The sequence below is a fragment of the Pteropus medius genome, unplaced genomic scaffold (genome assembly GCF_902729225.1).
Source record: "Pteropus medius unplaced genomic scaffold, Ma_sr-lr_union100, whole genome shotgun sequence".
NCBI classification, from domain to species: Eukaryota; Metazoa; Chordata; class Mammalia; order Chiroptera; family Pteropodidae; genus Pteropus; species Pteropus medius.
The window spans coordinates 15883325-15911272 of record NW_024352787.1 but is presented as its reverse complement, the minus strand read 5'-3'; the positions used below and the strand labels follow the sequence as shown (position 1 = coordinate 15911272).

Genomic DNA, 27948 nt, shown 5'->3' with positions numbered 1-27948 from the left:
AGCCTTTTCACATGCCTTTCGTTCAGTCCAGGGTCCTCGCCACTCCCCACTTCCACACTCAGCAGGCTTACTCCACTTCATCCTATAGCTTACTACCCAGATCTGCCTTCTTCCAGGATGCCTTTCCTCCCTGCTCAAAGATGATAGGTCTGCCCCACTACGGGCTCCCACTGCACCCTATTCCATCCAATGCGTGGTTTTCCAGTCTTGCTAACATCACAGCCATACCTGCTGTCCTGTTTCCATTTCTGCATCATCTACAGGAGTTGCAGCTCCAGGATGCCTGGGACTGAGATCCTTTCCTGTGCACTACTGAATCCCTAGGGACCGTCACAGCGATGGGCTCTTAATAGGCACTCATAGAAATCGGCTGAGTGAAGGAATGTTAAGATGCGGAGAGGGACGTGGTTGCTAGTCCTCGCACTGAGCTAGTTAAGGATCGACCAGAAAACTGGATTTTCTGACTTGGGCTGTCCTCGATATGTTCGTTTTCTTGTGTCTCTTTCATTTTCTCAGTATTTCACAGCATCTTGAAAGTGCTGACATATGAAAGCTGTGCTTGAGAGAGTTGGGAGACGGGTTTCTCGCCACCCTTGGTCAAGACTTTAAAGTGGAACGAGGAGGAGTAGTGACATGGATCACTGGTAGCAGTGAAGAAAAACCCCACAGAGGAGTGAAACACAGGAAGACAAGAGCCACGTGATCCAGCTACCTTTCTACCCCTGGGCTTGCTCCTGTAGAGTCTGGAGCGCTGGTTCCCAGTCAGCAGTGTGGACAGCACTCATCTGGAGAGCTTGTTAAAATGCACCCCAGGTGATCCTGATACAGAGACTGCTTACAACGCATGGAGAAACACTGTTCTGCGTTTTCATGGGTGAGATACCTATTCGTTCTACTGTGGCAAGTGATGAAATCCTCTTAAAGAATCAGAAGTGAGAGCAGTAATAAAGTTCTAAGTTTGAATGTGGCTCTTATGGCATAAAAGCAATGGAGGCCCTTGCAACCCAGAATACCACAGAGTGCATTGGTCAAAATTTGCGGGGAATGTACTCCTTTTTCAGACTACCCAAACTCCTATCGATTGCCTGTAAAATATTCTCGGTCAAAGCCTCCTGAGCAAGCTCATTAGCCAAAGGGGTTTTGAACCCCATTCGAGGTAACGCTAACGCGCTTTGTGGCCAGCTAATTCCAGAGAGAGGGTTCTTCCTCCTACCCTTTATCAGAGTGATCTCATTACATCTGGTAATTGGTTTCTATGCAGCCCCACCCCTGGAGGGCTCCTGAGCTCTCAAAAGGAAAGGAAACCCTAGCCTTACCAGGGTCCAGGAAGGGGTGGCCTTCCCCAGCAGCACCGTAGCTCAGCTCCTGTGGCCCTGCCTGTGGGATCCACACCTCTGCTACCGGGGCCTCGGAGACAGGTCCCATCGCTTGGAGTGGGGGTGACTCCAGGTGGATGTCTGGAGGTGTGTCTGCCATTCCCACTGCTGCCAGGTCTTCCAAAAGCACTTCCTGCCTATCCATCTGGGGGGAAATGCCAGAACCCATCACTCTACAGTCTGGACCAGTATCGCCCAGTAGCAATATAATGCAAGACACACGAGCCATTTCAAATTTTCCAGTGGCCATGTGAAAAATAAAAGAAATAGGTAATCTTAATACTATGCATTACTTATCCAATATATCCAAAATATCATAATTTCAGAAAGTAATCAGTATAAATAATTAGTAATGAGATATTTAAGCTACTTTAGTTTTCACCCAAAGTCTTCTGAAGTGGTGGGCCTTTTATACTTACAGCATTTCCCACCTTGGACTAGCCGCATTTCCAGTGCTCAGAGACACACTTGGCTGGTGGCGACCGCACTGGCAGGGCAGGATTAGACCACACAAGACAAAACCGTATGTGGTAGGCCAAACAAGGAGAGAGAGGAAGAAAAGGAAATTGCAGGCTCACTCTATGCCGGGGACAGGAAGCATTGCAACAGTCCTGTTCAGGCAGGCTAACTGCTCAGCCCCATCATCACACCAGTCTCGAGCGCCCCCAATGCCCAACTAGAAGCACTTCCTCTCTTCTCCAATGACGCCACCCTGTGCTGAGCTGTGCATGCCCCAACCAGGCTTTACTGGGTGGTTCTGAACAGAGGTCAGGGCCACTGCCCCCAAGAGGTGTTTTGGATATGATGGCAAGTGGCGGCTGTCAGAATTTTTGTGGGGACTGATGGGAGTATAAGTCATGCACAGTGCAGAACTGTTCTGGATCCCTACCAACTTCGGAGCACCCCCTCAAACAGTCATGTTGACAAAAAGAACCTGTCAAGAACCTCACCCTGTTGATCATGTAAATACAAAATATTTTTTGCACATTTTACTATGACTTAAATTTTCTAGGAAAGCACTACTTCGGAAATCAAGGAGAGGCTATACTGCTAATTGTTCAGAAACGCCAAGCATATTTGCCTCTGGAAAACCACATGACCAGCATCCATACCTCTCACCATGCGTGAGCTCTTTCAGTCTGAATTTCCGGTCGTTGCCTTTGCAGTGAGTCTTTGCAGAGAGGCAAGCATCTGACCACTTCATGAGGTCTTCTGGTGCACTCATGCCCAGTCATGTGCACTCTGAAATGGTTACTAGTTTATAATAAACTACGTTCCTTTTCATTTAGATTTCTTCTAGACTCTACTTGACTCAGGGTGGGCCAAATTTCTGTAAAAAGCCAGATCGTAAATATTTTAGGCTTTGTGTGCTACATTCCATCTGTCACTTATTGTCCTTTTTTTAAAACAATGATATAACAGGTCAAAACCATTATTAGATCTCAGGGAATACAGCAAAGGTCGTGGCAGATCAGATCTGCAGACTCTTGAGCATAATAATGGTGTTCCTGATGGATGACTGTAGGTAGGTAATGTTATCTGTGACTTTCATTTAAATATATTTACAGGGACACTACAAAATATTTGTTGTAGAACGGGCATTGCGTATGATGAGGTTGGAAACTACTGACCCATCCGCTGATAGAAATATGAACAGGACTGTGGAGAAATCTCGGGGTTGAAGAATGACACAGGGACAAGTATCTGACCCAGTCCCACAGCCTCTGGCACTACTTTTATTCTAATACCCAGATCCCAAACTCTTTTCTCACCTGCTGCTCTGGTATCTCGAGTTTTCTCTCTCAGTCTTCTGTCAATGACGGAACTCTTTCTCTGTTCTCTGGGCAATGTTTTCTCACCCAGGTCTCTATCTCCATGGGCAGAACTGTTAAGAACTGCTCCTGCACTAGAAGCTCCAGGGTTTGTTCCTTAAAACGCATCCCTGGCTTCAGCCGTTGACAGCAAAGCTCCCGGAGTTGGTCGAAAGCTTCACGAGTCCAGGCTGCTTCTGTGTACTGGAACTGCCTGAAGCGCTGACGGAAGACTTCAGAGTCAGTATCATATTCTTGAAACACTGAGTCTTGATTCAAGGAGGCCTGGAGTGCACAACCCAGGGCCACAGCCATCGTCCCTTACCAGCAGTGTACAATTTATCCACGGCCTCAAGTCTCAGATGCCAATTTGCTTCTTTGAGTAATTCTTGTGTGGGCGGGTGGGGTGGGCACCTACAGCTGAGGACAGAGCAAATGAAAATGGAAAAACAGCAGTGGTTACCAGAGGGCACCTTACCTCCCTCAAATTGCTTAATTTTCACCAAAGCCCTAAAGGAGCAGATTGTAATCTTTTGGAGGCTTTGAGAATCTGATGGAAGCCATGGACTCACTTCCCAGAAAAATACACATACACATGCAATTCTGCACCCAGTTTCCAAAAGGCTTATGAGACATCCAGGCTCATGCACACACACCCTGCTGTCCCACATGGTAGCCATTAGAATCCCGTGGGATTTTAAGTTGAAATGGATTAAATAAAAAATTCAACTCTTAGCCACATTACAAGTGCTCGATGGCCATGATTGCAGAGAGGAGAGCTGTATTGGGCATCTCTGCTCCAGAATTCCACCGACCGAGGCGAGGAGCACCTGCTTTCGCGGGAACCCACCAAGGATGCGCTGGCCTGTATCCACACTCCCAGTCTAATAACAGTTTTCTTGTGTTTCTGAATATAGGTGGGCCACAGCATGTGTAACCATTAGTCGCCTTCAGTCACGGGCATCTTAGTGAGAGGCATGCCTTGCAAAGGCAGCGACTCATCAATCCTCATTCTTCTCCACTCGGGGTATGTGTAGTTCAGCCAACATCACCGTGACCCTCATGGCATTCCAAGTCATTTTCTCAGGAGAAGAAGAGCCTGCCCAGGGCAGGCCATCAGGAATCTGGTCTGCATTCATAGTGAAGGACCGTTATCCCATTCAGCACACTGTGTGCCGGGTGCTGATCCAAGCCCCCTACGTGCACTAGTTCATTTGGCCCTCACCCAATGGTAGGAGGTGGGTGCTAGTATAATGCCCTGAATACGGATGAGGGGACTGAGGCTTGAGGCTTAGGAGGACCGAATAACAGGTTCCAGGTCCCATCGCATGTGCCAGTGGGAAATGGCGATGAGGTGAGAATCCATACACTCCTGCAATGCTCATGTGTAAAAACATCCAAATGGCCTTAGTGCAACCTCTGAGGTCACAGAAGCGGTCACATACATGTCTCCGCAGGTGTGGGGACCAGTACTGCCCATGCACTATGGGTGCTCTCTCTCTCTCTCTCTGCATTTGCCCACACGGCTCACATACCCGTCCTATTTCCTGCATGTGATCAAGGAATAAAATACTCATGACCGTCTTCCTGCCCAGTCATCCAAAAAGGTCCCATCCCATCCCCGGGCTAGTTTCCTAAATGACACATGGGTCTCTCTCTGCAGCGTCGCGTTCATGAAATTGCCTGCAGTGGATCCAAATAACACCATGGAAATGCGCCTGGCACAGAGGCAGCGCTCCCGGAAGTTGATTGCTTTGCTCGCCAGGACTCCTTCCCAAGAAGCCTCTTTTTCGCCTTCTAGGCACCTAACGGTCGCTAGAGGGCAGCCAGGAACCGTGGCAGTTTGGGCTAGGGACCAACCTTTCCTGTGCTGCAGCCTCACTGCTGGGGAGCCCTCCCGAGTGACCCAAACCTTCCCCCACGGCTTCCAGAAAACGGACCCTCCGGGTTTCTCTCCATCGGCCCTTCCGGATGAAAACTTCACTTCCCCTCAGGGCCGATGGCTTCTCCCCAAATACTGCTGAAGGATCCGGTGCTCACAGGGTCTGTGGATAAAGAGGCATGGGAAGAGGCATGGGGCTCTGTGAATGGCGGACACTAGGGGAAAAGCAAAGGGGACAAATCCCAAAAGGTCTGCCGCCGGTTTTAAATCAGCTGCATCGGCGAGGGCGCGGAAGCAGCGCGCTCCCCAGTGTACCTGTCCCGCTTCCCAGCGGGGCGCTGCCGGGCTCCGAGGACGCTGGGGAGGCCGGTCGGGTCGTGGGGAACCTGGCGGGAACCCGGGCGGGACAGTGGCCTGCCACCCGTCGTTCTTCTCACTCCCACGCCCAAAGGAGGGACAGGGGCGCCTCGCCTGTTTCTCCTACTCCTGCTGGAGCTGAGCGCGTCAGGGCTGGAGCTCACTCACCATGCGGTGGCTTCTGGTTGCGCGGGTCAGGGACGCACCTTCCATTCCTGCACCCGTGGTGGGGATAGGGGCCGGAGCGCCCCGCTCTTTCCATTCCCGCGCCCGAAGAAGGGGCAGGGTGCCGGTGCCCGACATTCCTTCCATTTTTCCCTCTTTCTTACGACGTGGTCCCAATTCCCATCGCTCCTGCCATTCGCCGGCTGTGGAGTTACCCGGGCCATGTGCCCCCTGCTCTTGCCATTCCTGCGCCCGTGGAAGGGACAGGGGCCGGGTGCCCATCTCTTTTTCCATTCTTGCGCCCGCGGAGTTTGCGGCCCAGTGCCCACTGCTCTTTTCCTTCCCGCACCCGTGGAAGAACTCGGGGCAGGTTCCCCCCATCACTGGCTGCCATTAGTTCGGTGCTGGGGGCGAACTGTGGGAGCCCGAGCAATCAAGCGAGCCCTGCCCCCGGTGTCCTCCGCGTCCGTGCCTTCCGATGCCAGGGACTCACTGCGTGAGAGTGGCCCGCCAGCCGAGCCCTCCCGCCGGGTCCTCCTGCAGGCCGTCGGGAAGAGCCAGACAGCCTAGGTCTCAGTGGCATCTTCTTCCCGGTGACGCCGGGGGAGGGGCGCGGAGGGTCTTGCTCTAGGTACAACCTCATCCCGAGGCCAGGAGGTCCAGGTGGGGGTGCGAGCTCTTCTGAATGTACTGTGACCTGGGACAAAATTCTGTACTCTCGGTGGGGGTTGGATTTCACCAGAAAACCTTAAAAATCAGATTTCTGCCCCACACCCTGAACCACCGAGGTGCTGACATTCGCTTGGGCTCCAGTAAGAACATTTTAATAAGCGTTTCTGCAGATTTGACTGGCCCATTGTTGCTCTGAAATTTGGGTTTTGACTCTTTTGAAGTGACGCCTTATGAAACATCAGAGACCTCAAGCTTGAGAGAAATAACAGAACAGAATTTTTAAGTTATTAAAAATTTTTAAATGTCTCTAAACTGTGAAGTTACCGCATGACTCAGCAATTTCACTGCCACAACGCAAAATGTCTGTTCACACAAGCCGCTGCACACAGATATTCATGGCACCTTTATTCACAATTGCCCAAAGAGGAAACAACACAAACCTCTACCCATTATTAGATAAACAAAGTGGTATAGCCATGCAACCAGGGAGTGTTGAGGCATATAAAAGAATGAGGTAGTGATGCCTTCTATGACACGGATGAATCGTGAAAACATTGTTCTATGTGACAGAAGCCAGTCACACGTATTATACGTTTCATGATTCCATGTATAGGAAATGTACAAAATAGGCAAATTGATAGAGCCAGAACTGAGATTAGTGGTTGCCAGGGCTGGTGGTGTTGCAGATAATGGCAATGATGGATGATGGGTATCTGTCTTCTTTGGGGAGGATGATGCAAAGATTATGGAATATGTAGTGATGTTGGTCGCAGAGCTTTTTGAATATACCAAATATCAAAAAATGACATTACTTTGGTGATAATTTGGTGAATGTTCTTCTCTCCCAAAGGCATGTTAATTTTCCTTTGGTAAAGAATAAATAACGTCCCCTGGGTCTTAATTGGCCCGATTTCAAAAAGTACCTCTGCTCTTTCGACATACCCTGCCTTGCCTGGAAAGTTCGGCTTTCTTCCTGATCATCTGAGATTATCTTAGGTGCTTTTGACTCTGCTAAGACCACCTGCCTGGCCTGTTAAGACAAAGTCAACAGCTCCAGGATCCCACACTTCCCTGTGTGTAATTTTCATCATATGCTCTCGTCATTGCTCCATATATCTATTCTTCCCAGATACCAGCGGCTGGCTCTGAGCCAGATGTCTTCAGGGTCCTTACTGTGCTTGCTGGTTCTGGTGAGAGCCCAGCAAATATCTTTCGGGTTCAACCTGGGAATTTCACATATCTACTATTTGTGCTGTAAACACCCTTCAGGGTCCATCCGTTTTGAGGAAATACACTGGGCATGGGTTTTATTGTATTAATACATTATTCAGTGAACTCAGCATTGAAACAAAAAATCGTAAAAAGAGATCGAGTCCCCTATGAAATATGAAACACGTGTGCTGATGGAACAGTGGATAAATCGATCCAGCTGGAACTCTTAAAAACCTTGATTCCTAGCCAGTCATACACAGGGCTTCCTGCCCATCGAGGCATCAGAAATTTGCATGTGACCTGTAGGAGTGGCCAGCATGGCCCAATGTGAACTTCATAGGTCAGCAGAAAAAGTGGCATCTGTGGTTCAAGACTAGTAAAAGAATGTTCTTCTCTCCCAGGGAGAAGGTGTGGTCTAACAGTGAATAGAAAAAGGGCTCTGGAGCTTGATTGGTCTGGATGTGGATTCTGGCTCTGGGCAAGGAACTCAATTTTTCTAAACTCAGGTTTCTGACTGCAGTATGGGCATGATAACCCCTTCCTTGCAGGGGAAATGCAGAGGCGTTAGGAATATAATGTGTACTGTGCAAACAGTGCCTGGCATAACCACTCATGGAAGAGTAGTTGAACCGTCATATAACATGCATAAGATATTCCGATGTCACGCTGCTTGGGCGGGTTGGGGGCTGTGAGAGCCTGTGAGGGCTTTTAGGTGAGGCGTACCAGGGGACCCGGGGCTCTTCAGCTGCTGGCCATGGGCGAGCTCGGGCTGAAAGGTCTGCCACGTGCTGTGACTGCAGCTGGGGCAGCCTGTTGGCATGCCGTCTGGAATCGAACTGGCTACTGGAATCTCAGATAGTTAAAGTGCAATGCTCAAAGGAAGGTCCTTCAGCACAGACCTGTAGCTACACTGACCTTCAGGTTAAACAAAAATCCCTCTTAAGGTCTCACATAAGGCCATCGACGTTGCTGCAGTGCCGTTTTTCTTTGGAGCCTTTGTCATTATCACAGGCTCCCTCTGGCTGGGCTGGCTGGCAATGTTGGAGGGGGCTGGGCGGATGGGTGGCTTCCTGCCCCTGCCTCTGGATTTTACCACGTGGGCATCCTCTACTATGCATTCAAAGGCGCCTGGGATTACTCTGGACATTTCACCTTAATCCTAGAAGAGTCACAGATGGGACAGTTGAGCTTTAAGACAGTGAGCAGAAACAATGGCTACTCACTAAGGAATTCTGCATATTGCAGATGTTTTTACATACTATGATCATGTTGTATGAGGCCCGTCTTAGCTATTTGTTAGCTAGGTTATTATCTTCAGAAGGGACAGAGTATGATTAGCTAAGAAAGATGTTATACTGTATATTTCACTCGTATTTGGAATCTTAAAAAGCCAAACACATAGAAACAGCTAGTATAATGCTGTTTACCTGAGACTGGCGTTTGGGAATTGGCAAATGTTGTTCAAAGGGTACAAACTGTTAAATATAAGATGAATAAGTTCTGAGCATCTAATATACAGTATAGTGACTATAGGTAAATGTATTGTATTATATAGTTGAAGGTTTTAAGAGAGTAAATCTTAAATGTTCTTACCACAAAGAAAAAGGTAAGTATGTGAGGTGATGAAGTTGGTAAATGATAATCGTTTTTTGATATATATGCATATCAAATAATCTAATTATACACCTTAAACACAGTCTTTTAAGTGCATTATATCTAAATAAAGCTGGGAAGGAGAGGAAGAAGGAAGATGGCTAAAAGGAAGGAGGGAGGGAGATGAAAAAATGAATCCTCTGGAGGGGGTCAAAATCTTTTACTCTTCTTCACATAAATTTAGCCATAAAACAGAGGCTTATTGGAAGTATCGAACCTGGGTTAACCAGGCCATAGAAAACCAACTGCCTCCATGACTGTCTTTAGCAGCAGAAAGAACAGAATCACAGTTATTGCTTTTGCCTCTCACTCCCACTCCCTCTCCTGTGGATTAATCCACCTCTTGTCCCCATCCCGCCAAGCTCTGGATGTGCATTTATGGCTTTAGCAACTTACTTTTTTGGTTGTGAAGCCTAATAGGCTGTGTGGCTTCCCCTCCCTTTTTCCTTGTTGTTCGAACCCCCTATTGGTCCATGGAGATAGTTATCCCACTTTTATTTGGGGATATATCTTTGTTATTTCTTTAAAAAGTGTAACTTCTCTATATTGCTGTGGACTTTGGGGAGATGAAATATTTTTTTCTGCATGAAAGATTACCATTTACATTCAAATGCAATGAAACAACATGCCAGTTTCATAAAAAAGTGTAAATATTTTGAATATATAGAAGCCTTCTCCAACACCTGAAACTAGGATCTGACATAGTTTCATGTCTTCTAACTTCCTTGCCCTTCCCTTGATATCACATTGCTTTTCAGGAGATAATCACTGAGACCAGGCCAATGGCAAAGCAAGAGAAACTACCATTAAAAAAAATTCCGTCTGACCTAGTTCTCACTGGGATCATCATCCTAAGCCACAGGCCTTGCTATTTTCTGACACTTCTGGATGTTCCACCTTGGTATCCAACCTGCACTGAGGCTACAAGGCCACAGTGCTATCCTTGCCATTCACAGTAAATCAGTTTGCAAATTCCCTAGACCTTCCTGCAGAGGTGTATGGGGTTGTGCTGAGCAGCCATAATAATGGGCCTCCCTCTGGGAGCAGTGTGGCACCAATTTGAAAGCCTTCAATCTACATAGTAAAATAAGGCCATTTACCACCGTTCTGTGCTTTCCACAAAGAGGCAGATAGCTGAATGAGGGTCCAAACTGCCTCCTTCACCATTTCATTCTATATACCTCAGTGCTGAGAGGATCAGCAGATGGAGAGATATCAAGTGTTTTCAAGGCCCTATGTCTGTGTTGGCATTCAGGCCTTCATTTGTTGCTTGGAATTACTTGACAGAAAACATTGTGGTGGTCGGTGCTCAAGGAAGAGGAAACTAGAATGGGGGCACTTCGCTCAGGACAAACAGTGAATCCTCTCCTCCTGTTCCAGAATAAAGTCTCTTGAGTCCTGGGCTTGGTTGTTCACACAGACAGAACAATAACCATAGGAATGCTAATACCCTGAGCTCCTTCCAGAGAATCTGAATATTTTTGTTTTCTATCTCTCCCAAGAAAGAATGAGAGTAGGGCTAATGGCCATCATATATTTGCTGGGCACCTGATACCTGAGGAATTTAGATCACAAAGGGTGGGGAAGCTCAGTAACCAGACAGATATATAATTATAGACATATAATAGCTATATTTTCAATCTTTTATTTATAAAGTACACACGTATCAGTTTTGTGCTAGGCACCGAAGATACAATGCTGAATAAGAGAGATAGCTTAGATTCCTTTATGTGAAGTATGACAAATTTTCTGTTGATGACAAAATCCTATCATCAGGCACCTCATAATTTGGTATTCTTTCATCACCTCTAGGGTGAAGCTCCATATGGTGACTTTCTTCAGACTGGAGCCACTGGACATGTTTCCCTTCTCCTGTGGAGCTTCTGGTGTCTAAGAAGGCTTGACCGCCTGCTGAAATTTCTCCTGCATATGCTACAGGAATAAGGCTGCTCACCTGTGTGGGTTCTCTGGTGCTTAATAAGGTGTGAGTTTTGAATGAATCTTTTTCCACATTCATGACATTTAAAGGGCTTCTCTCCTGTGTGAATTCTTAGGTGTGTGTGCAGATTTGTGTTATGACTGAAGCTTTTCCCACACCATGAGCATCTATATGGTTTTATTCCTTGGTGTGCCAGTAAGTGTTTATTAAGATCTGAACTCCACCTAAACCTCTTATCACACTGTTGACATTTATAGGGTTTCTCTTCAGTGTGAATTCTCTGGTGCTTAATAAGGTCAGAGCTAACTCTAAAGCCTTTCCCACATTCCTGACATTTAAAAGGTTTCTCTCCTACATAGCCTTTCCTATGAAGATCCATATGTTTTGGAAGCTCTTGTTTACAAGTTGAAAGTTTCTTTCTTTTCTTCCCTAGACAAGCTCGAGGCCGTTTCTGTACCCTGTGTGTATCACCATGATTTTCTTTGCCAGTTGTTTTCTGGGCAACTTTCATTCTGGCCTTTCTTAATACTTTGCATCCTGATGCTTGTATTTCTAATGTAGAAGTAGATATAGGTTGGTCATTTCCAGTGTCTTTTTTGAGTTTTAACCCTGTTGGAATAAACAGAAGAATCAGCCATCTGTGTCCCAGAACAAGAAAACTGGGAATGGAGCAAAAAAATCGATGACTGCTTTTTAAAAAATAGAGGAAAAAGTGATTTCTGGTCCAATCTCGACAAAATTGCATAGACCCATTTCTCCCTAATCCTCTTTGCCAGGCCCAACAACTAACCCATTAAAGAATGTAAGACACAACCAACAGAGAATTCTAAAAAGTGGGAAAAAGAAGGCAAAATGGTTTGGACCCCAAGACCAGTAGAATAGCATAGCAAGGTTATCTAGCACCCCCACACCCGACAAAAGAAGGCATCCCAGATCTAGTGTTTCCTAACCCTCAACCTAGCAATAGAAGGCTGCCTGGATAGGCTTATCTCTTCCCAAGTCTGAATGGGAAACCTTCTGACAACATCAGAACCTATTAGGAGACACCAAAGTGGGCAGGCAGAACTAGCAACAGGTACCCAGGCACAACAAGTGGCCTGGAGAGGCCTCTTCATCCCTGTGAGTCTGAGACTCCCCATTTTCATTGAGAGACACTTGGGCCTACATAAATACCTTCCTTACCCTCAGGGAGCATCAGCAGGGACACATGGGAGCCCTAGCAGTACTACATAAATCAAGGAAACATCATAAAGACTCTGAAAATTAAACTCTCACTGGAAGTATACACCCTAAAAGTAGAAAAGAACGTATGTGTTAATCTAAAATAGATTAAATTTAATTAAAATATTTAAATAGGACCCAGACTCCCCTAACTTAACAAAATGATCCAGATACAATAAAAAAATCACCTATCAGACCAAGAACCAAAAAAATCATGACTTGAGTAAGACAATCTGACAAAAATGGAATCAGACTAAAAAAAAAGACAACAGGAAAATCTAAAAATACATGAAATTAAACAATACACTTCTAAATAATCCATAACTGAAAGTCTCAAAGGGAATTTAAAAATACATAGTTGAACAAAAATGAAATGACAATATATCAAAATATGTGGAATAAAGCTAAAGAAGTACTCAGAGGAAAATGTATATCCCTGAATGCTTACAATAGAAAAGAGGAAAGGTCTCAAATAAATAATCTAAGTTTCTACCTCAAGAAACTAGACAAAAGCAAAAGAAACCCAAAGCAAGTTGAAGAAAGTGAATAATAAACAGAGCAGAAATCACAATCAAACAAAAGCTTGTTCTTCAAAAAAATTAAATAAAATAGGAGTAACGTCAGAAGCATGGTGGCATAAGGGATTTCTCCTGATCTTTCCCCTTGAAATTATAGCAAGCTGAACATCTACACTCCAACAAATAACACCCAACCTGCACACAAATATTATCTGAGAGATCTGCACATCAGAACATTTGACTATTTGTGCAATACAGGGAAGTGGAAAGAGACATACAAAAGCGCAGTGGAAAATAGCCTGGAGCTCCCAGCAGGATGAGGGGGAGTAGGGGATTATGCAGTGTTTTTTTGGCTCTTTGAAGCTCCAAAAAGTCCTGCCTGAGTGATGGGCATATTCCATGCATGGAACCCAGTGATCAGGACAGAGAGCAGGGTAGAGACTGAGCACGGAGGGGCAACAGCTGTGTCTTAGCAACCTCCTTTTATACCAGCATTATTCATGGTGGCCAAGACATAGAAACAAACAAAGTATCCTTTCACAGAAGACTGGATAAAAAAAGATGTGGTACATATATACAATGGCATAATACTTGGCCATAAGAAAAGATGAAATACTGCCATTTGAGACTGTCAAGTGAAATAAATCAGACAGAAAAAAATGAGAACCATATGATTTCACTCATATGTGTCATATAAAACTGAAAACAACAAACATGACAAACAAACAGAGACACATGGATAGTGGCTTAGTGGTTACCAGAGGGAAATGTGGGAGGAAGGAGATAGATGGGGTAAAGAGGATTAAATACTTGGTAAAAGAAGGAAATTTAACTTTGGGTGGTAAACACACAATGCAATATACACAGGATGTATTACTGAATTGTACATTTGAAACCTAGTTGATTTTATTAACCAATGTCATCCCAATAATTTTAGTAAAACAAGCAAAACTAAAATAGATAAACCTATCACAAATGACAAAATAAAAAGAGAGAAGACAAATCATCAAAATCAGCAAGGATACTGGGTATATCACTATACATTCTGCAGCAATTAAAAAGATAATAAGGAAGTATTATAAACGACTTTAGGTTTACAAATTTTAAAAGTTAAGAGAACATGGACAAATTCCTCAGAACCCTAAACTATCAGAATTCAACCAAAAGGAGATAGATCATCTGAATAGCAGTATTACCATTAAAGAAATTAAATTCATAATTAAAAAAATTTTAGAAAAAAAAGAAATCTCGAGGTCCATACGGTGTTATGGAAGATTCTACCAAATATTTAAAGAATGATCACCAATTTAATACAATCTCTTCCAGAAATGAAAAAGAGGAACTACTACCTAACTCATTTTATAAGGTCAGTGTCACCCTGGTAGCAAAATCATATACAGTACACTAAAAAAGAAATCTACATAAAAACATCTCCCACGAACTTAAATGCAAAAATTCTCAACAGAATATTGGCAAACTAAATATTACAATATGTAAGAATTATATACCATGATCAAATAGGATTTATTGCAGGTATGCAAAGCTGGTTCAACATTTAAAATCAATCACCACAACCCTCATATCAACAAGCTCTGAAAGACCATACTCCTAACAACTGACACAGAAAAGTATATGACAAATTCCACATCCATTCATGATGAAAACGCTAAGAAAATTAGAAATTATATAGACTTGATAAAGGCTATAAATAAAAAATCCCTATACTAACATCATAAGTAATGGTGAAAGACTTATTGTTGTCCTAAAAATTGGAAACAAGGCAAGGATGTGTACCCTCATCACTCTTACCAACATAGTACTGGAAGTTGGAGCTACTACAATAAGAAAAATAAAAGGCACTGCAAATTATATGACTGTCTCTATATAAAAATCTCAAGAAATCTACAAAAAAACTTAGAACTAATAATAAGTGAGTTCAGAAGAGTCACAGGATACAAGATCAAAACATAAAATCAGTGGTATTACTACATAAAAACAATGACCAGGCAGAAAATAAAACTGAAAATAATACCATCTATAATTGCTCCAAAGAAAATGAAATGCTTCAGCATATATTTAACAAAACATGTAGAGGATAAATACACTGAAAATTACAAGTTGATGAAAGAAATCAAAGAAGACCTAAATATAGAGACATACTGTGTTCACTGATCGGAAAAATCAACCCTCTTCAAACTAATATATAGGTTTAAAGTAATTTCTAGCAAAATCCCAACAAAATTCCTTGTAGACACAGAAAAGCTTACTCTAAAATTTACATGGAAATGCACAGGTCATGGAATTGCTAAAATAAAATTTTATCTTGACAAAAAAAGAATAAACGAAAGAATCACTCTACCTGATATATATTAAGGGTTACTATATTATATAGCTACAATAATCAAGACAATATGATATTGGCAGAGGAAGGGACACACACAGCTTGATGAAAAAGAGCAGATACATACAAATACGCCCAATTGATCTTTGACAAAAGTTTTTACAATTCCATGGAGGAAGGACAGCCTTTTCAACAAATGGGGACTAAAACATCTAGACCTCTATAGGCAAAAAAATGAGCCTCAACCAAAACGTCACACCTAATATAATAACTCAAAATAGATCATGGACTTAAATGTAAAATTATAAAACTTTTATGAAAAAACAGGAGAAAAGTTTAGGGATCGAGAGCTAGTCAGAGTTCTAGTCTTGACACTAAAATTACAATCTATAAAAGGAAAAAATGAAAAATTGGTCTTCATCGAAATTAAAAACTTTTACTCTGTGGAAGCCCATGGGGAAGATGATAGAAGGACAATATACGTAATTTTGAGTGACGTCAGAAACATGGTGGAATGAGAGTCGTCCCCAGATCTCTGCCTTGAAACAACAATAAGCTGAACATTTAAAACTCAACAAAAAACACCCAAACTGCACACCAGCACATCTGAGCGTGGGATCTGCACATAAGAGCTACCACAGGTTAGAAACCTGGATGTCGGGTTGTGCATTGGGAGAAACAAAGAAGCTGCCACTTGCAGCAAGAGCTCCCTGCAGGAGGAGGGGGAGAGGAGAAGGAGAGGTAAGTTCCCCAAACAGCCCTGCCTGAGAAAGCTGTGAGCTCCACGATGCTGGCGGCAGGGCCCAGTCATCAAGGCAGAAGGCAGAGAAGTGGGGACAGCATAGAAACAACAGTCTATTATTATCAGCTGAGGTTGCAAAACTCAAGGCTGAGCCACAGGCCCCATCCCTCAACCAGAGGGCCCCTCTGCCATATCCTCTGAGACCGAACACTGCAAGCCACAGGGGAATCAGAGCAAACGCAACCAAAACTGTCACTAACACTGACAGGGACTGAAACTGAGGGTAGCAAGCATGACTGACTATCTATAAGGAAAAAAAAAGGCATTATTAAGACTTTATATAAAGCAGGGATCCAAGAGGCTTAGACACCACTTATTGGAAACCAAAAGAAAAACACCTTCTTTGCAACAGGCTAAAGAAAGATCTTTATATAATAAATCTTTCTGGAAAAAAAAGCGGAACTCACTTCCATTAATGTCCAGGCGGAGAAACAGTCCATTAAACACCATGAACAATCAAGGTGACAAGGCATTTCAGAAAGAAAGAGAAAAATCTCCAGAAAATAAGCTTACAGACATAGAAATGTGTGACTTAAATGACAGAGAATTCAGGATGGTACTTCTGAAAAAACTTAGTGAGATCCGAAACGAGTCATATAAACAACTTCAGGAATTGAAAGAAAAAAAAGAAGACTGAAACTTTCAAAAAAAAAAATGAATAGAACTTCTGGAGATGAAGAACACACTGAAAGAGATGAAAAATGAAATAGCAAGCTTGGGAAATAGAGTCGACCTAATAGAAGAAAGGATCAGTGATATTTAAGACAAATCTAGAAATAAATCAGAAGGAAGAATGAAAAATAATAAAAGAAAAATACAAGAACTAGCTGATACCATCAAGAAAGGAAACATAAGAATAATGTGCATTCTCGAAGGAGAGGAAAAGGAGCCAGAATTAGAAAGCATTTTCAGACAAACAGTTGATAAGAATTTCCCAAATGTAAGGAATGAGCTGGAGCTTGGAATTCAAGAAGTCAACAGAACACCCAATTATCTCAACTCAAAAAGGCCTTCGCCAAGACACATTGTATTAAAATTATCAAAAATCAATGACAAAGACAGAATTCTCAGGGCAGTCAAGGAAAAGAGGATGATAACTTATAAAGAAAAACTCATTAGATTATCGTTGGACTTCTCAGCACAAATCTTACAAGCCAGAAAAGAATGGAATCAAATATTCAAACTACTAAATGAAAGGAACTACCAGCCAAGAATAATGTATCCAGCAAAGCTCTCCTTTAGATATGAAGGAGAAATAAAGCCCTTTCTAGACATACAAAAAATTAAGGGAATTCTCCACTATGAGGCTGGCATTACAGGAAATACTGAAAGGGGTCAGCTCACCGAAAACAAAATGACAAAAAAATGCATAACAAGGAGTATGATGATGAGCAGAATTAAATGAAATTGAAAACAAAAGAACAATAGAAAAATAAATGCAACAAAAAGCTGGTTCTTTGAGAAGGTTAGTAAAATTGACAAACCGCAGGCTGACTCACTAAAGAAAAAAGAGAAAGGCCACAAATAAACAAAATCAGGGATGAAAGAGGAGAAATGGCAACAGATACCGCAGAAATACAAAAGATCATACAAGGATACTATGAAAAAGTATATAACACCAAACTTAATAACCTAGACAAAATGGACCAGTACTTAGAAAGATACAACTTTCCTAGACTGAATCGAGAAGAACTGGAAAATCTAAATAGACTGATCCGCAGTATGGAAATCAAAACAATCATCAAAAATCTTACTAAAAGTAAAAGTCCAGGACCAGATGGTTTCACCAGTGAATTCTACCAAACATTCAAAGAAGATTTAATACTGATTCTCCTTAAACTCTTCCAAAAAATTGAACAGGAGGCAATACTTCTCAACTCATTTTATGAGGCCAATATTACCCTGATACCAAAACCTTGTACAGATAACACACAAAAAGAAAACCACAGACTAATATCTCTCATGAACGCAGATGCAAAAAATCATAAATAAGATACTAGTGACCCGAATACAGCAACATATTAAACAGATTACACGGCTTGATGAGGTGGGCTTAATCTCAGAGGCACAGGGATAGTTCGACATACACAAATCGATTAATGTGATACACAATATAAATGAATTAAAAAATAAGAATCATATGATCATATCAATAGATGCAGTAAAAGCCAGACAAGATACATCATCCATTTATGATCAAAACACTTAACAAAATCGGTATAGAAGGAAAGTACCTTAACATAATAAAGGGCACAGACGACGAACCCTCAGCCAACATTATATTTAAATGGTGAAAAACTGAAAACCTTCCCTCTAAGATCTGAAACAAGGCAAGTCTGTCCGCTATCGCCACTGCTTTTCAATATAACATTGGAGGTCCTGGCAAGTGCAATCAGACAATAGAAAGATATAAAATGCATCCAAATAGGAAACGAAGAAGGCCAACTGTCACTATTTGCAGATGACATGATTTTCTATATAGAAAATCGTAAAGACTCCACAAGAACACTACTAGAAGCAAATATAGTAAAATTTCTAGAAACAATCTCAATGTTCAAAAATCCATAGCATTCCTATACTCTAATTATGAAGCGTCAGAAAAAGAAGTGGAAAAAATAATTCCTTTTGCAGTTGCAACAAAAAGAATAACATATCTAGGAATAAATCTAACAAAACATGTGAAGGATCTATATAATGAAAACTATAAGACCCTATTAAAAGAAACTGAAAACAATACAAAGAAATGGAAAGACATTCCTTGTTCTTGGATGGGAAGGATCAACATAGTTAAAATAACCTTATTACCTAAAGCATTACACAGATTTAATGCAATCACCATCCAAATCCCATCAGCATTTTTTAAAGAAATAGAACAAAAAAAAATCATCAGATTTGTATGGAAGCACAAAAGACCCCAAATTGCCAAAGCCATCCTGAGATAAAATAATGAGGCCTCCAGCATAAATCTGAGTTTTTTTCAAATTATACTACAAAGTGACAATAATCAAAACAGCATAGCATTGGCAGAAAAACATACACATGGAGCAGTGGAACAGAATTGAGAGTCCAAAAATAAACCCATGCTTATATGGGCAAATAATTTTTGACAAAAGTGCCAAAAACATACAGTGGAGAAAGGAACGCCTCTTCAATATATGATGCTAGGAAAACTGGAAAGCCACCTGTAAAAAAAATGAAACTAGACTGTTGTCTATCACACACCAAAATTAACTCAAAATGGATTAAGGACCAGAATATAAAACTGAAACAATAAAGTGCATAGTAGAAAACATAGGAACTAAACTCAAGGTCCTTGGGCTGAAAGAGGATTTTATGAATTTGACCTCAAAGGCAAGGGAAGTAAAAGCAAAACTAAATGAGTGGGATTACATCAAACTAAAATGTTTCTATACAGCAAAAGAAATCATCAACAAGGTAAAGAGAGAACCATCTGAATGGGAAAATACATTTGTAAGCAACGCTTCCGATAGGGCTAATATCCAAAATATACAAAGAACACATACAACAAAAAAACAAACAATCCAATAAAAAAAATGGGCAGAGGACCTGAACAGACACTTCTCCCTGGAGGACATACAAATGGCCAACAAATATTTGAAAAGATGCTCAACATCTCTAGCTTTTAGGGAAATGCAAATCAAAACCACAATGAGATACTATCTCACACCTGTTGGAATGGCTATAATCAACAGGACAATAACAAACGTTGGAGAGGATGCAGAGAAAAAAGAACCTTCATACACTGCTGGTAGGACTGAAATTGGTATAGCCACTATAGAAAACAGTTTGGAGGTTTCTCAAATAACTAAGAATTGATCGACCATATGATCTAGCAATCCCTCTACTGGGTAGTTACCCCAAAGACTTGAAAATTTATATGCGAAAATATATTTGCACATAGCAGCACTATTCATAGTGGCCAGGACATGGAAGTAACCGAAGCATCCTACGATAGATGACTGGCTAAAGAAGCTGTAGTACATATATACAATGGAATTTTACTTGGCCATAAGAAGAGATGAAATACTGTCGTTTGCGACAACATGGATGGACCTCGAGATAATCAGGCTAAACGAAATAAAGCAGACAGAAAAAGTTGAAAACTACGTGATATCATTTATATGTGGGATATAAACCTAAAAGCAACAAATGAATAGGACAAACAAACACAGACTCATGGACATGGACAATAGGCTAGTGGTTATAAGAGAGTCGGGGGGAGGGAGTGGTAGATGGGGTAAAAGGAGTCAAATATGTGGTAACAGAAAGAAATCTAATTATGGGAGGTGAACACATTGTGAGAGTGTGTGAGTGTGTGGTGGTGTGTGGTGTGTGTGTGTGTGTGTGGTATGGCCTTATTGTTAAAATGTACAGCTGAAACTTACTGGATTTCATTAAGCAATGTCATGATAAAATAAATTAATTATATAAAAAAAAGACCAAAAAGAAAAAAAGTACGATATACAGAGCTGGAGAAAATATTTGCAAATTCTGTTACCTGAACATATAAAGAACTCTCAAAACTCAACATTTAAAAAACAATTCAATTAAAATATGGGCAAAAGTCATTTCAATGAAGAGAATATAGATATTACGAATAAGCACATGAAAAAGCTACAAAACGTCATTATTCATTAGGGAAATGGAAATCCAAACCACAAAAAGATAACACTACATAGCTATCAGAATGGCAGAAAAAAAATGATGACAATACTAAACACTGGCAAGGTGTGGGGAAACTGGATCACTCACCTATTGCTAGTAAGAATATAAAATGGTACAGCCACTATGGAAAATAGTCTGGCAGGTTCTTATAAAATTAAACATGCAATTAGCATATGAACCTGCAATTGCACTCTTAAGGCATTTATCCCAGAGAAATGAAAACTGATCTCTACATAAAACCCTGTACATGAATGTTTATGGCAGTTTTATTCACAATAACCAACAACTGAAGATAGCAAAGATCTTTCAATGGATGAATGGTTAAACAAATGGTGGAGTATCAATACTATGAAATGCTACTCAGCAGTAAAAAGGAGTGAATTACTGATACACACAACAAAGTCGATGAATTTCTTGGGAATAATTCTGAATGAAAAAAGTTCATCCTAAAAGGTTACATACCTTATATTCTATTTATATAACATTATTGAAATGGCGAAATTTTATAAATGTAGACCCGATAAGTGGTTGGCATGGGTTGGTGATGTGGTAGGGTATGGGGGGAAAGTGTGTATGGTTATAAAAGGGCAATAGAAGGAATCCTTGTAGTAATGTTCCTGTCTAGCATCTTGATTGTGGGAGTTAATACACAAACCTACACATGTGATAAATCTTTGCAGAACTAAACACACACACATAAACAAGTAAAGCAGGAAATATAAATAAGGTCAGTGGATTATATCAATATCCTGGTTATGATACCATATATTACTTTTGCAAAAGTTATTATTGAGGGAAACTGGGTAGTTTCATGGGTTTTCTTTGTACTACATTTGAAATCTGCAAGCGAAGTCCACAAATACGTCAATAAAAAGTTCAATTAAAATACAGGAACAGAATCTTAAAAATGTTAAGTCCCTGTTAAAGCTCCTATCAAGGAAAATTTCTTCTCTTCTAATGAATATACTTACCTGTAGAGCTCTCCAAGACTGTCCTTGAACTCTTGGGGACCTTGGATCTATGGTTCTTCCCCTTGTTCTAACAGATCACTTTAAGTTTAAAACCCAACAATAATGTTCTGAGAATAAAACCTTAAGGTCATGGACTGCCATGTTAATTCCAGACTATTTTCAGGAATAGTCAAGGACTTTTTTATTTTCATTTACTCTAAATGTTTAAATAGGCAGAAATTTAGATTCAATATCTTTTTTATGCTCTACTGTGATTGTGGGTGAATATCCAATAAGTAAGCTAAGAATTAAACTTAAGGAGGATCGATCTACACAATATGGGGAATGGGAATCCAGTGCTATTGAAGAGACTTAATTAGAGATAATGGTGGCTTAGACTAGGATAAGAGTGGAAGAGGTGGAGACATGATTGTATTCACAATCTATTCTGAAAACTTGCTAATGGATCAGTTGTGGGGTATAACAGAAAGACTGGAATAATGAGTAACTGTAAGGTTTTTGGCTTGAGCAACAGGGTGAATTGTGGTACCCTTTACTGAGATAGAAAGAATATGAGAGGAGCAGGTTTGCAGGGTGAGGTGGGAGTATGATATAACAAGAATTCTATTTAGAATAAAGAAGTGAGATGTGTATTTGTAAGAAGCTCTCTAGGTGATCTAGATATGCCTTTCTTTTCCCCCACACCATCAAGTTGAGAATCAACCAGCTACTGAAACACTGGAACTCTCGCAGGAGTGCATTTTCCATAAACTGAGGACATAACAGATTATTCAACCTCTACACAAAGGAAAGGAAGTATCTTTACCTAGAGAGATGACAGTTTCATAGTTTTCCTGCATTACATCACTGTAGAGCATCTTCTGAGCAGGGTCCATCAATTTCCATTCCTCCTCGGAAAAAGATATGGCCACATCTTCAAATGTCAACAAACTCTAAAGAGAATGGGTTTTAGTTCAGTACTTGCCACTACAGAAGTCGTCCTATCACTCATTTCTGAATTACACAGCAGGCCAATCACTGAAGTGTGTAAGACTTAGGGGAAAAAGTGAGATGGTAGCAAAGGAAGGAAGCAAAGAGACCATTAAACAAGCTTGGGAGGTGCCCAATTCCCACTGTGCCAAGCTTAGGTGCCTAGAGGACATCTAGGGCTAACGTGGCTCAGAGCACCTGCTGGGCACTGTGGGTCTTGGGCAGCAAAGAAAAGCACAGACAAGGTCACAATCAGGCTGCCTGAAAAAGCTGGAAAATACAGCTCACCTGGGACTCAGGCAAGATGAGCTCAGATGCCATCTTCCAGTTTGGGGTGCTTTTCTGCTCAGAAAAGGCTAGAATCTGTTGAGCAGGCATAGCTGTGGGTGGAAAAGAGCCAGAAAGTTTCTCTTTTCTGTTTATGAATATCCTGAGCTGATTTCTAAAATATAGATTAGGGCTCCTTCAGTAATGATAGTTTACCTTCACAAGTGAGGGGTGTGTGCGTGGTGCCTAAAGTGGCTTTCTCATGGTAAATAAGAACCAAATATCCAACATTCCATAGGACTGTTTCCTGGATTTCATGAAAATTAATAAAAAGGAAATCCAGTATTTTTTTCCCCTCATAAAATAAGTTGCTCACTGGGCTAGGCAAGAATTAGAGGTGTTTCAAAATGAAAGACTCAAGTCCTCTAGTGTATAGTAAAAAATGTGGGACATTTTTGTCTTTTATTATTTTTTCCTGGTGTACAATTCTCTTCCCATTTTGCCACTGACAGCCCATTTCTGATCCAATTTCTCCTCTAACTTATAAGGGTGAGATGACCGCACCTGTCCCTTTTCCATCTTCTCTCAAATTTCTCCGGAGCGAGGCCCATGGTGTGAATACCCAGGTTTGGTGGTTCAGATATTTCTGTATCCCATGCTGACCCTCACCCTCATTCACCACTGACTTACTTGTTCTTTCACCTGAGAGACATCCTAACTGCTAGCATGGCTGGGTACCTGGAAAATTCCTATGATGGTCTAGATGAACAAATTACTATCACAGCTCCCAGAAGAGAATTATGAAGCTCCTCACCTCTTTCATATACAGGCTGGGTTTCTTTCTGAGAATTTCTGCCCAGCTGTTCTTGTAGTACCTGGTATATATTCCAACATTCTTTCTGGAACACACCCATTGGTTGGGGCTCTGCTGGCTTCCACTTAAACTCTGGGACCACTGATGTTCCTCCCAAGAGCACTGCCACCTTTCCCAGGTCATGAGCTGTGACCTAAAAATAATCCCCATCCTCATTAGCACAGAACTTACTTTGGGTTTTGAGGTGGTGGATGGAGGGACGAACAAGAGTAGAGCCCAGATTTGGGGAGTGTGTGACATTAAAGGAAGTAATAAAACACTGAAAAGGCATTGTGCCACCATTTTCTCACAATGAACCAATATATCATCTGAGAAAATTAGGATAAAATGAAGAGCTGTGATTGCTGCCAGCCTCCACCCCTTCACACACAGCCACAGCTCAGGCCACTAGCGGACTGGGAGTAGGCTGCCTGTTTTAACACTGCCTTCACTGGCTTGCTTCTTTGACTTTAGATTCTTGTCTGAGTGGATTTCTATCTTCTAGTTTTCTCTAAAAAATAAGGCAATGAATTAAAAGAGTTTTCCTGCCCGTCAGATTTTCCAATCCTGCCATGGCTAGGGAAGAATTTCATAGAGGAAGGGGATGCAATGCAAGAAAAGCTGGGGACAGTTGGGCTCTAACTTCCTTTCACATGATTCAATTGTAATAAGACACCAAAAATATATCCTGCCCTGTGTTCAAGGTGGGATCCTGAGGAAAGGAAGTGTGCTGCCATCTCCCAAGGGTTTACTTTGGTTCCCCCACTTACCAGCAAAACCAAGCATAAAACACTATGGGAGGAGAAAGAAGGCTCTTTTCCTCACCCAGAGATATATGTTCCCACTATGGAGGGCACTGCCTCTTAGCATCTTGATTCTCTCCAATTCTCTGTTGGCGTTTTTCTTCCTTTCATATTGTTTCCCTTTCATTTTTTCTATTGCTTTTCTTCCTCTGCAGTCTCCTGAGTTGTGTGATTTATACCTGTTTGCTACCCTCTCCTTTGATCTCTGAGTGCTGCTCATTTTATTTCAGATTTTTCTTCCCTTTCCCAACTCTTTCTTGCCTTTCATTTCTGTTTCTAAGAGATCAAGTCATGTCTCCTTGGCCATCCCAGACTAGGCCCACCACCCTCAATTTGCACTGGCCCTAAAGAGGACAAAATGCATTTTTTTCCTTAAGCCAGGAAAAACTGCTAGGAGCTTCAAAATTTGTAGACTACTGATGCGTGTCTGTGATTTCTGATCCCACCTAGTTGTCCTAAAGGAACAATGGAAGCGTGACCTAATCCATCTCATTCCTCAATTAACCCCTGCCCCCGACCTGGACATATCCACCTTTATCCTATTTCATTATACACGTAAAGAATCTTTCTCACCTCGTTGCTTATTCCACCAGGTTCTCTCTGAAAGCATTTCACCAAGGCCACAGCCTCTTCAATGCTCTGTGGATGACACTTCTGCACCCAGCTCTGGGTATCCCTGGGCAGAATGGTCAGGAACTGCTCTAGCACCAGCAGTTCCAAGATCTGCTCTTTTGATTGTATCTCTTGCTTTAGCCACTGATGGCATAATTCCTGAAGTTGGCTGACAGCCTCAAGCGGTCCAGATGCTTCATGATAACAGAAGCTCCGGAAGTGTTGGCGAGCACTCTCCGGACCACGACTGTCTATTTGTGGGCTGGATTTCTTATTCTGACAGGTGCTCTCTTTCACAGACCTCTTAGTCTCCCACAAAGCCTCCAAATGTGGGTACAAGCATGCATCCACGTTCAGATGTCTCATCATCATTTGCTCTAGGAACAGTTTTTCTCCTATGTGTGACATCCTCCTGGTGCCACCTTTGACAACTGAGGCCTTGTCAGCTTTGGTTCAAAACCAATGAGTGGGTCTTCTCCTCGAGGGCACTGAGGGAGAGGGGGAAAAAGGACATGTCAAATGAAAGTCACATGACACATTTACTTGGTATCTATACTTATCAGAGAAAAATAAACAGAAAAGTTCCTGTCCTGCTTCCTTCTTAAAATCAACTGCCAAGTATTAGGACAGTCATTATGACAGATTATTTCAGAATATATAGTTCTCTCCTTTGTTACTCAACTTTGAAAGACAAACACAATTCAGAGAATACAGATGTCAATTGATAAGTTTTTGTTAAAAAGTTGAGGAAAGGTTGGTGAGTGAAAAAAAAAAATGGCACCCATCTCCTAATTGAAGCTTTGAGACTATCCAACATCTAATCTGTGCATTTCCTGTCCCATCTTCACAAATAGGGTATATCTGAGTTTCTTTAAATTTTAAAAGATCATCCCAGTCTTTTATCTTTAGTCAGGAGGAAACTAACTTCTATGCCCCTTCATTATCTTATGAAGATTAAAACCATTACTTCATGGAACATATGATAGTCTCCTTTCCTGCATTAACAGTGGCAGAACCAAGACAAGAAAATCAGAAAGTAAGGAATCAGGGAACAAGTAACCTTATTCCTCTCAGCAAATATCTCCCGACTAAGCAAACAGACGTCCTCAACATTTTTTGTTGGTACTTTGGGGGAAGTCTTATAAAGGGCACTGTGCAAATTTGTACCTGTGTATTAAATTTCTTGCTTATTTTACTGGAAAAAGCTAACATTTTTTATAAGCTATTCAAATGTCAGATTGTAAAACAGGCAAGAGAAATTGTGATGGTTAAATTTCTTGAGACAGGACGGGTCTAGTAAAGGTATTCCTCTTTACAGGGTCATACAGATCTTTAAGCAAGGCTAAGGACAGCTTTGAGAGTCCGATTTTCCCTGAGGTGATCTAGCAGAAGGAGCAACAAAATTCTTTCAGAGATGCCACTGGTATTCAAAAAATAGTTGGTTCTTTGCTGCCTACCCTGGCTCAGGAAGTACAGGGACGCTTCTCTTATTTTTATGTCGGAAGTTTAATGTTTTTGAGTGGAAACGGGAAAGTTTTGCTGGGTGCAGCGGTAGACATGACTGCCCCATCCCCCACCACTACTACTAATTCGCTACAAGAGCGTCCATAAGCCCTGTGCATGCTGGCAGCTTCCGAGTGTGCTTCAGCAGCATCCCTCAGTGATAGTTGCACACAGGGTACATAAAGATTGCTTCCAGAGGTTAGATGTGTAAGTAGGAGCCTGAATACCCGCCTTGCTGAGAACAGGTCCTTCACACCCGCCCTCAGTCCGACCTCGCCAGGCAATGATGCCTCCGCTGCGTCCTCCCACCCGTCCGTAAAGGCTGCACTGGCACGTGCGGCCCGTATCTCTCGGGCTCTCCTGACCGAACCCAAAGGAAAAAATCAGGCTTCTTGATTACCTCCACGCAGCTCTGGCCCCTGTGGACGCCACTTCCCTCTTCCTCACTGGACTACAAAGTCGCCATGCCTCCCCACTGCTCTGGGGAAGAAGCGCTGGGAGCCTGCGTCAGTCCGAGACGCGGTGTAGTTAGCGCGCGCTGCCTGGCGAATGAAGCGCCAAGACTCGGGAGCGCATGGTGCTTGGCAGATCACTCCGCCACCAACCGGATCCCTCTACCGCCCGGAGACCACACCCCAATTCTCCATTTTGGGGTCGCGGTCTGTGGACAGGGCCCTGACCAGAACAGGAAGATGCATTTCGGGTGGCTTCGAGACAGCCACTCCCAGCCATCTATCTCCCTTCCTCCACCTGTACAGTCAGCTCAGCCTACCAGGAATCGCCCCCGCGGGTCCTTTTCATCCCTGAAGAACTGGCCGCCTGCTGCATTTCAGTCCTGGATGCAAAAAAAAAAAAAGAGTTAATGCCAACGAGTCTCCAGGCCTGCCGGGGCCTAGAGGAGCCCTGTAAGCCACTCGTCGCACGGGAGAGATGTAGTCTACGGGCAACGAGTGCCACGATTTCATATCTCCTGCTCGAGCGAAGTATTGTTCATCCAGATTGTTCCTGCGTCGCTTTCCTGCGATCGGCGACCCTTTCTACAGGGAACCTCGCCCGGTAAGGGCCGCCGCTCCGAAAGTCATCACTAGACTTGTCCAGAGCCTCTTTGAATAAGAGGCAGTTTCGTTCTGGTGATGTCCCTTGCTAGATCAGGATACAGAGCCCCTTATGATTTTAAAAGCCCTTTTCTGGTTCGTTGGCATGTCCTCAACTATTATTATTTTATTCTTGTTAGATTTTAACCTCATGATGTAGATTCCATTTATATGTCTCTTTGGCACATAAAGAATGTGTATAAGATGTAGGATGTGACTTACTGAGGGTCACGTAAATTAC

At 42.3% G+C, this 27948-nt stretch overlaps 1 protein-coding gene across 5 annotated transcripts; it reads right to left on the bottom strand.

Moving 5' to 3' along the window:
* Window positions 1–1316: 1316 nt before the first annotated feature.
* Window positions 1317–27274, bottom strand: ZNF75D (zinc finger protein 75D). 5 transcript variants are annotated; one of them, XM_039849046.1, is made up of 8 exons: window positions 27014–27274; window positions 25072–25598; window positions 23657–23849; window positions 22864–22955; window positions 22412–22538; window positions 3149–3607; window positions 2489–2706; window positions 1317–1521 (listed from the first exon to the last, which is right to left on the bottom strand). In XM_039849046.1, exons 2-6 carry the CDS (start codon window positions 25516–25518, stop codon window positions 3546–3548), a joined length of 921 nt encoding a protein of 306 aa, XP_039704980.1. In that variant the 5' UTR covers window positions 25519–25598; window positions 27014–27274; the 3' UTR covers window positions 1317–1521; window positions 2489–2706; window positions 3149–3545. The 5 variants fall into 5 exon arrangements, with proteins under 5 accessions (XP_039704980.1, XP_039704981.1, XP_039704977.1 ...); XM_039849047.1 differs by lacking the exon at window positions 2489–2706; XM_039849043.1 differs by lacking the exons at window positions 1317–1521; window positions 2489–2706; window positions 3149–3607 and adding an exon at window positions 10754–11676 and having other exon boundaries at window positions 27014–27259.
* Between the last annotated feature and the right edge of the window lie 674 nt (window positions 27275–27948).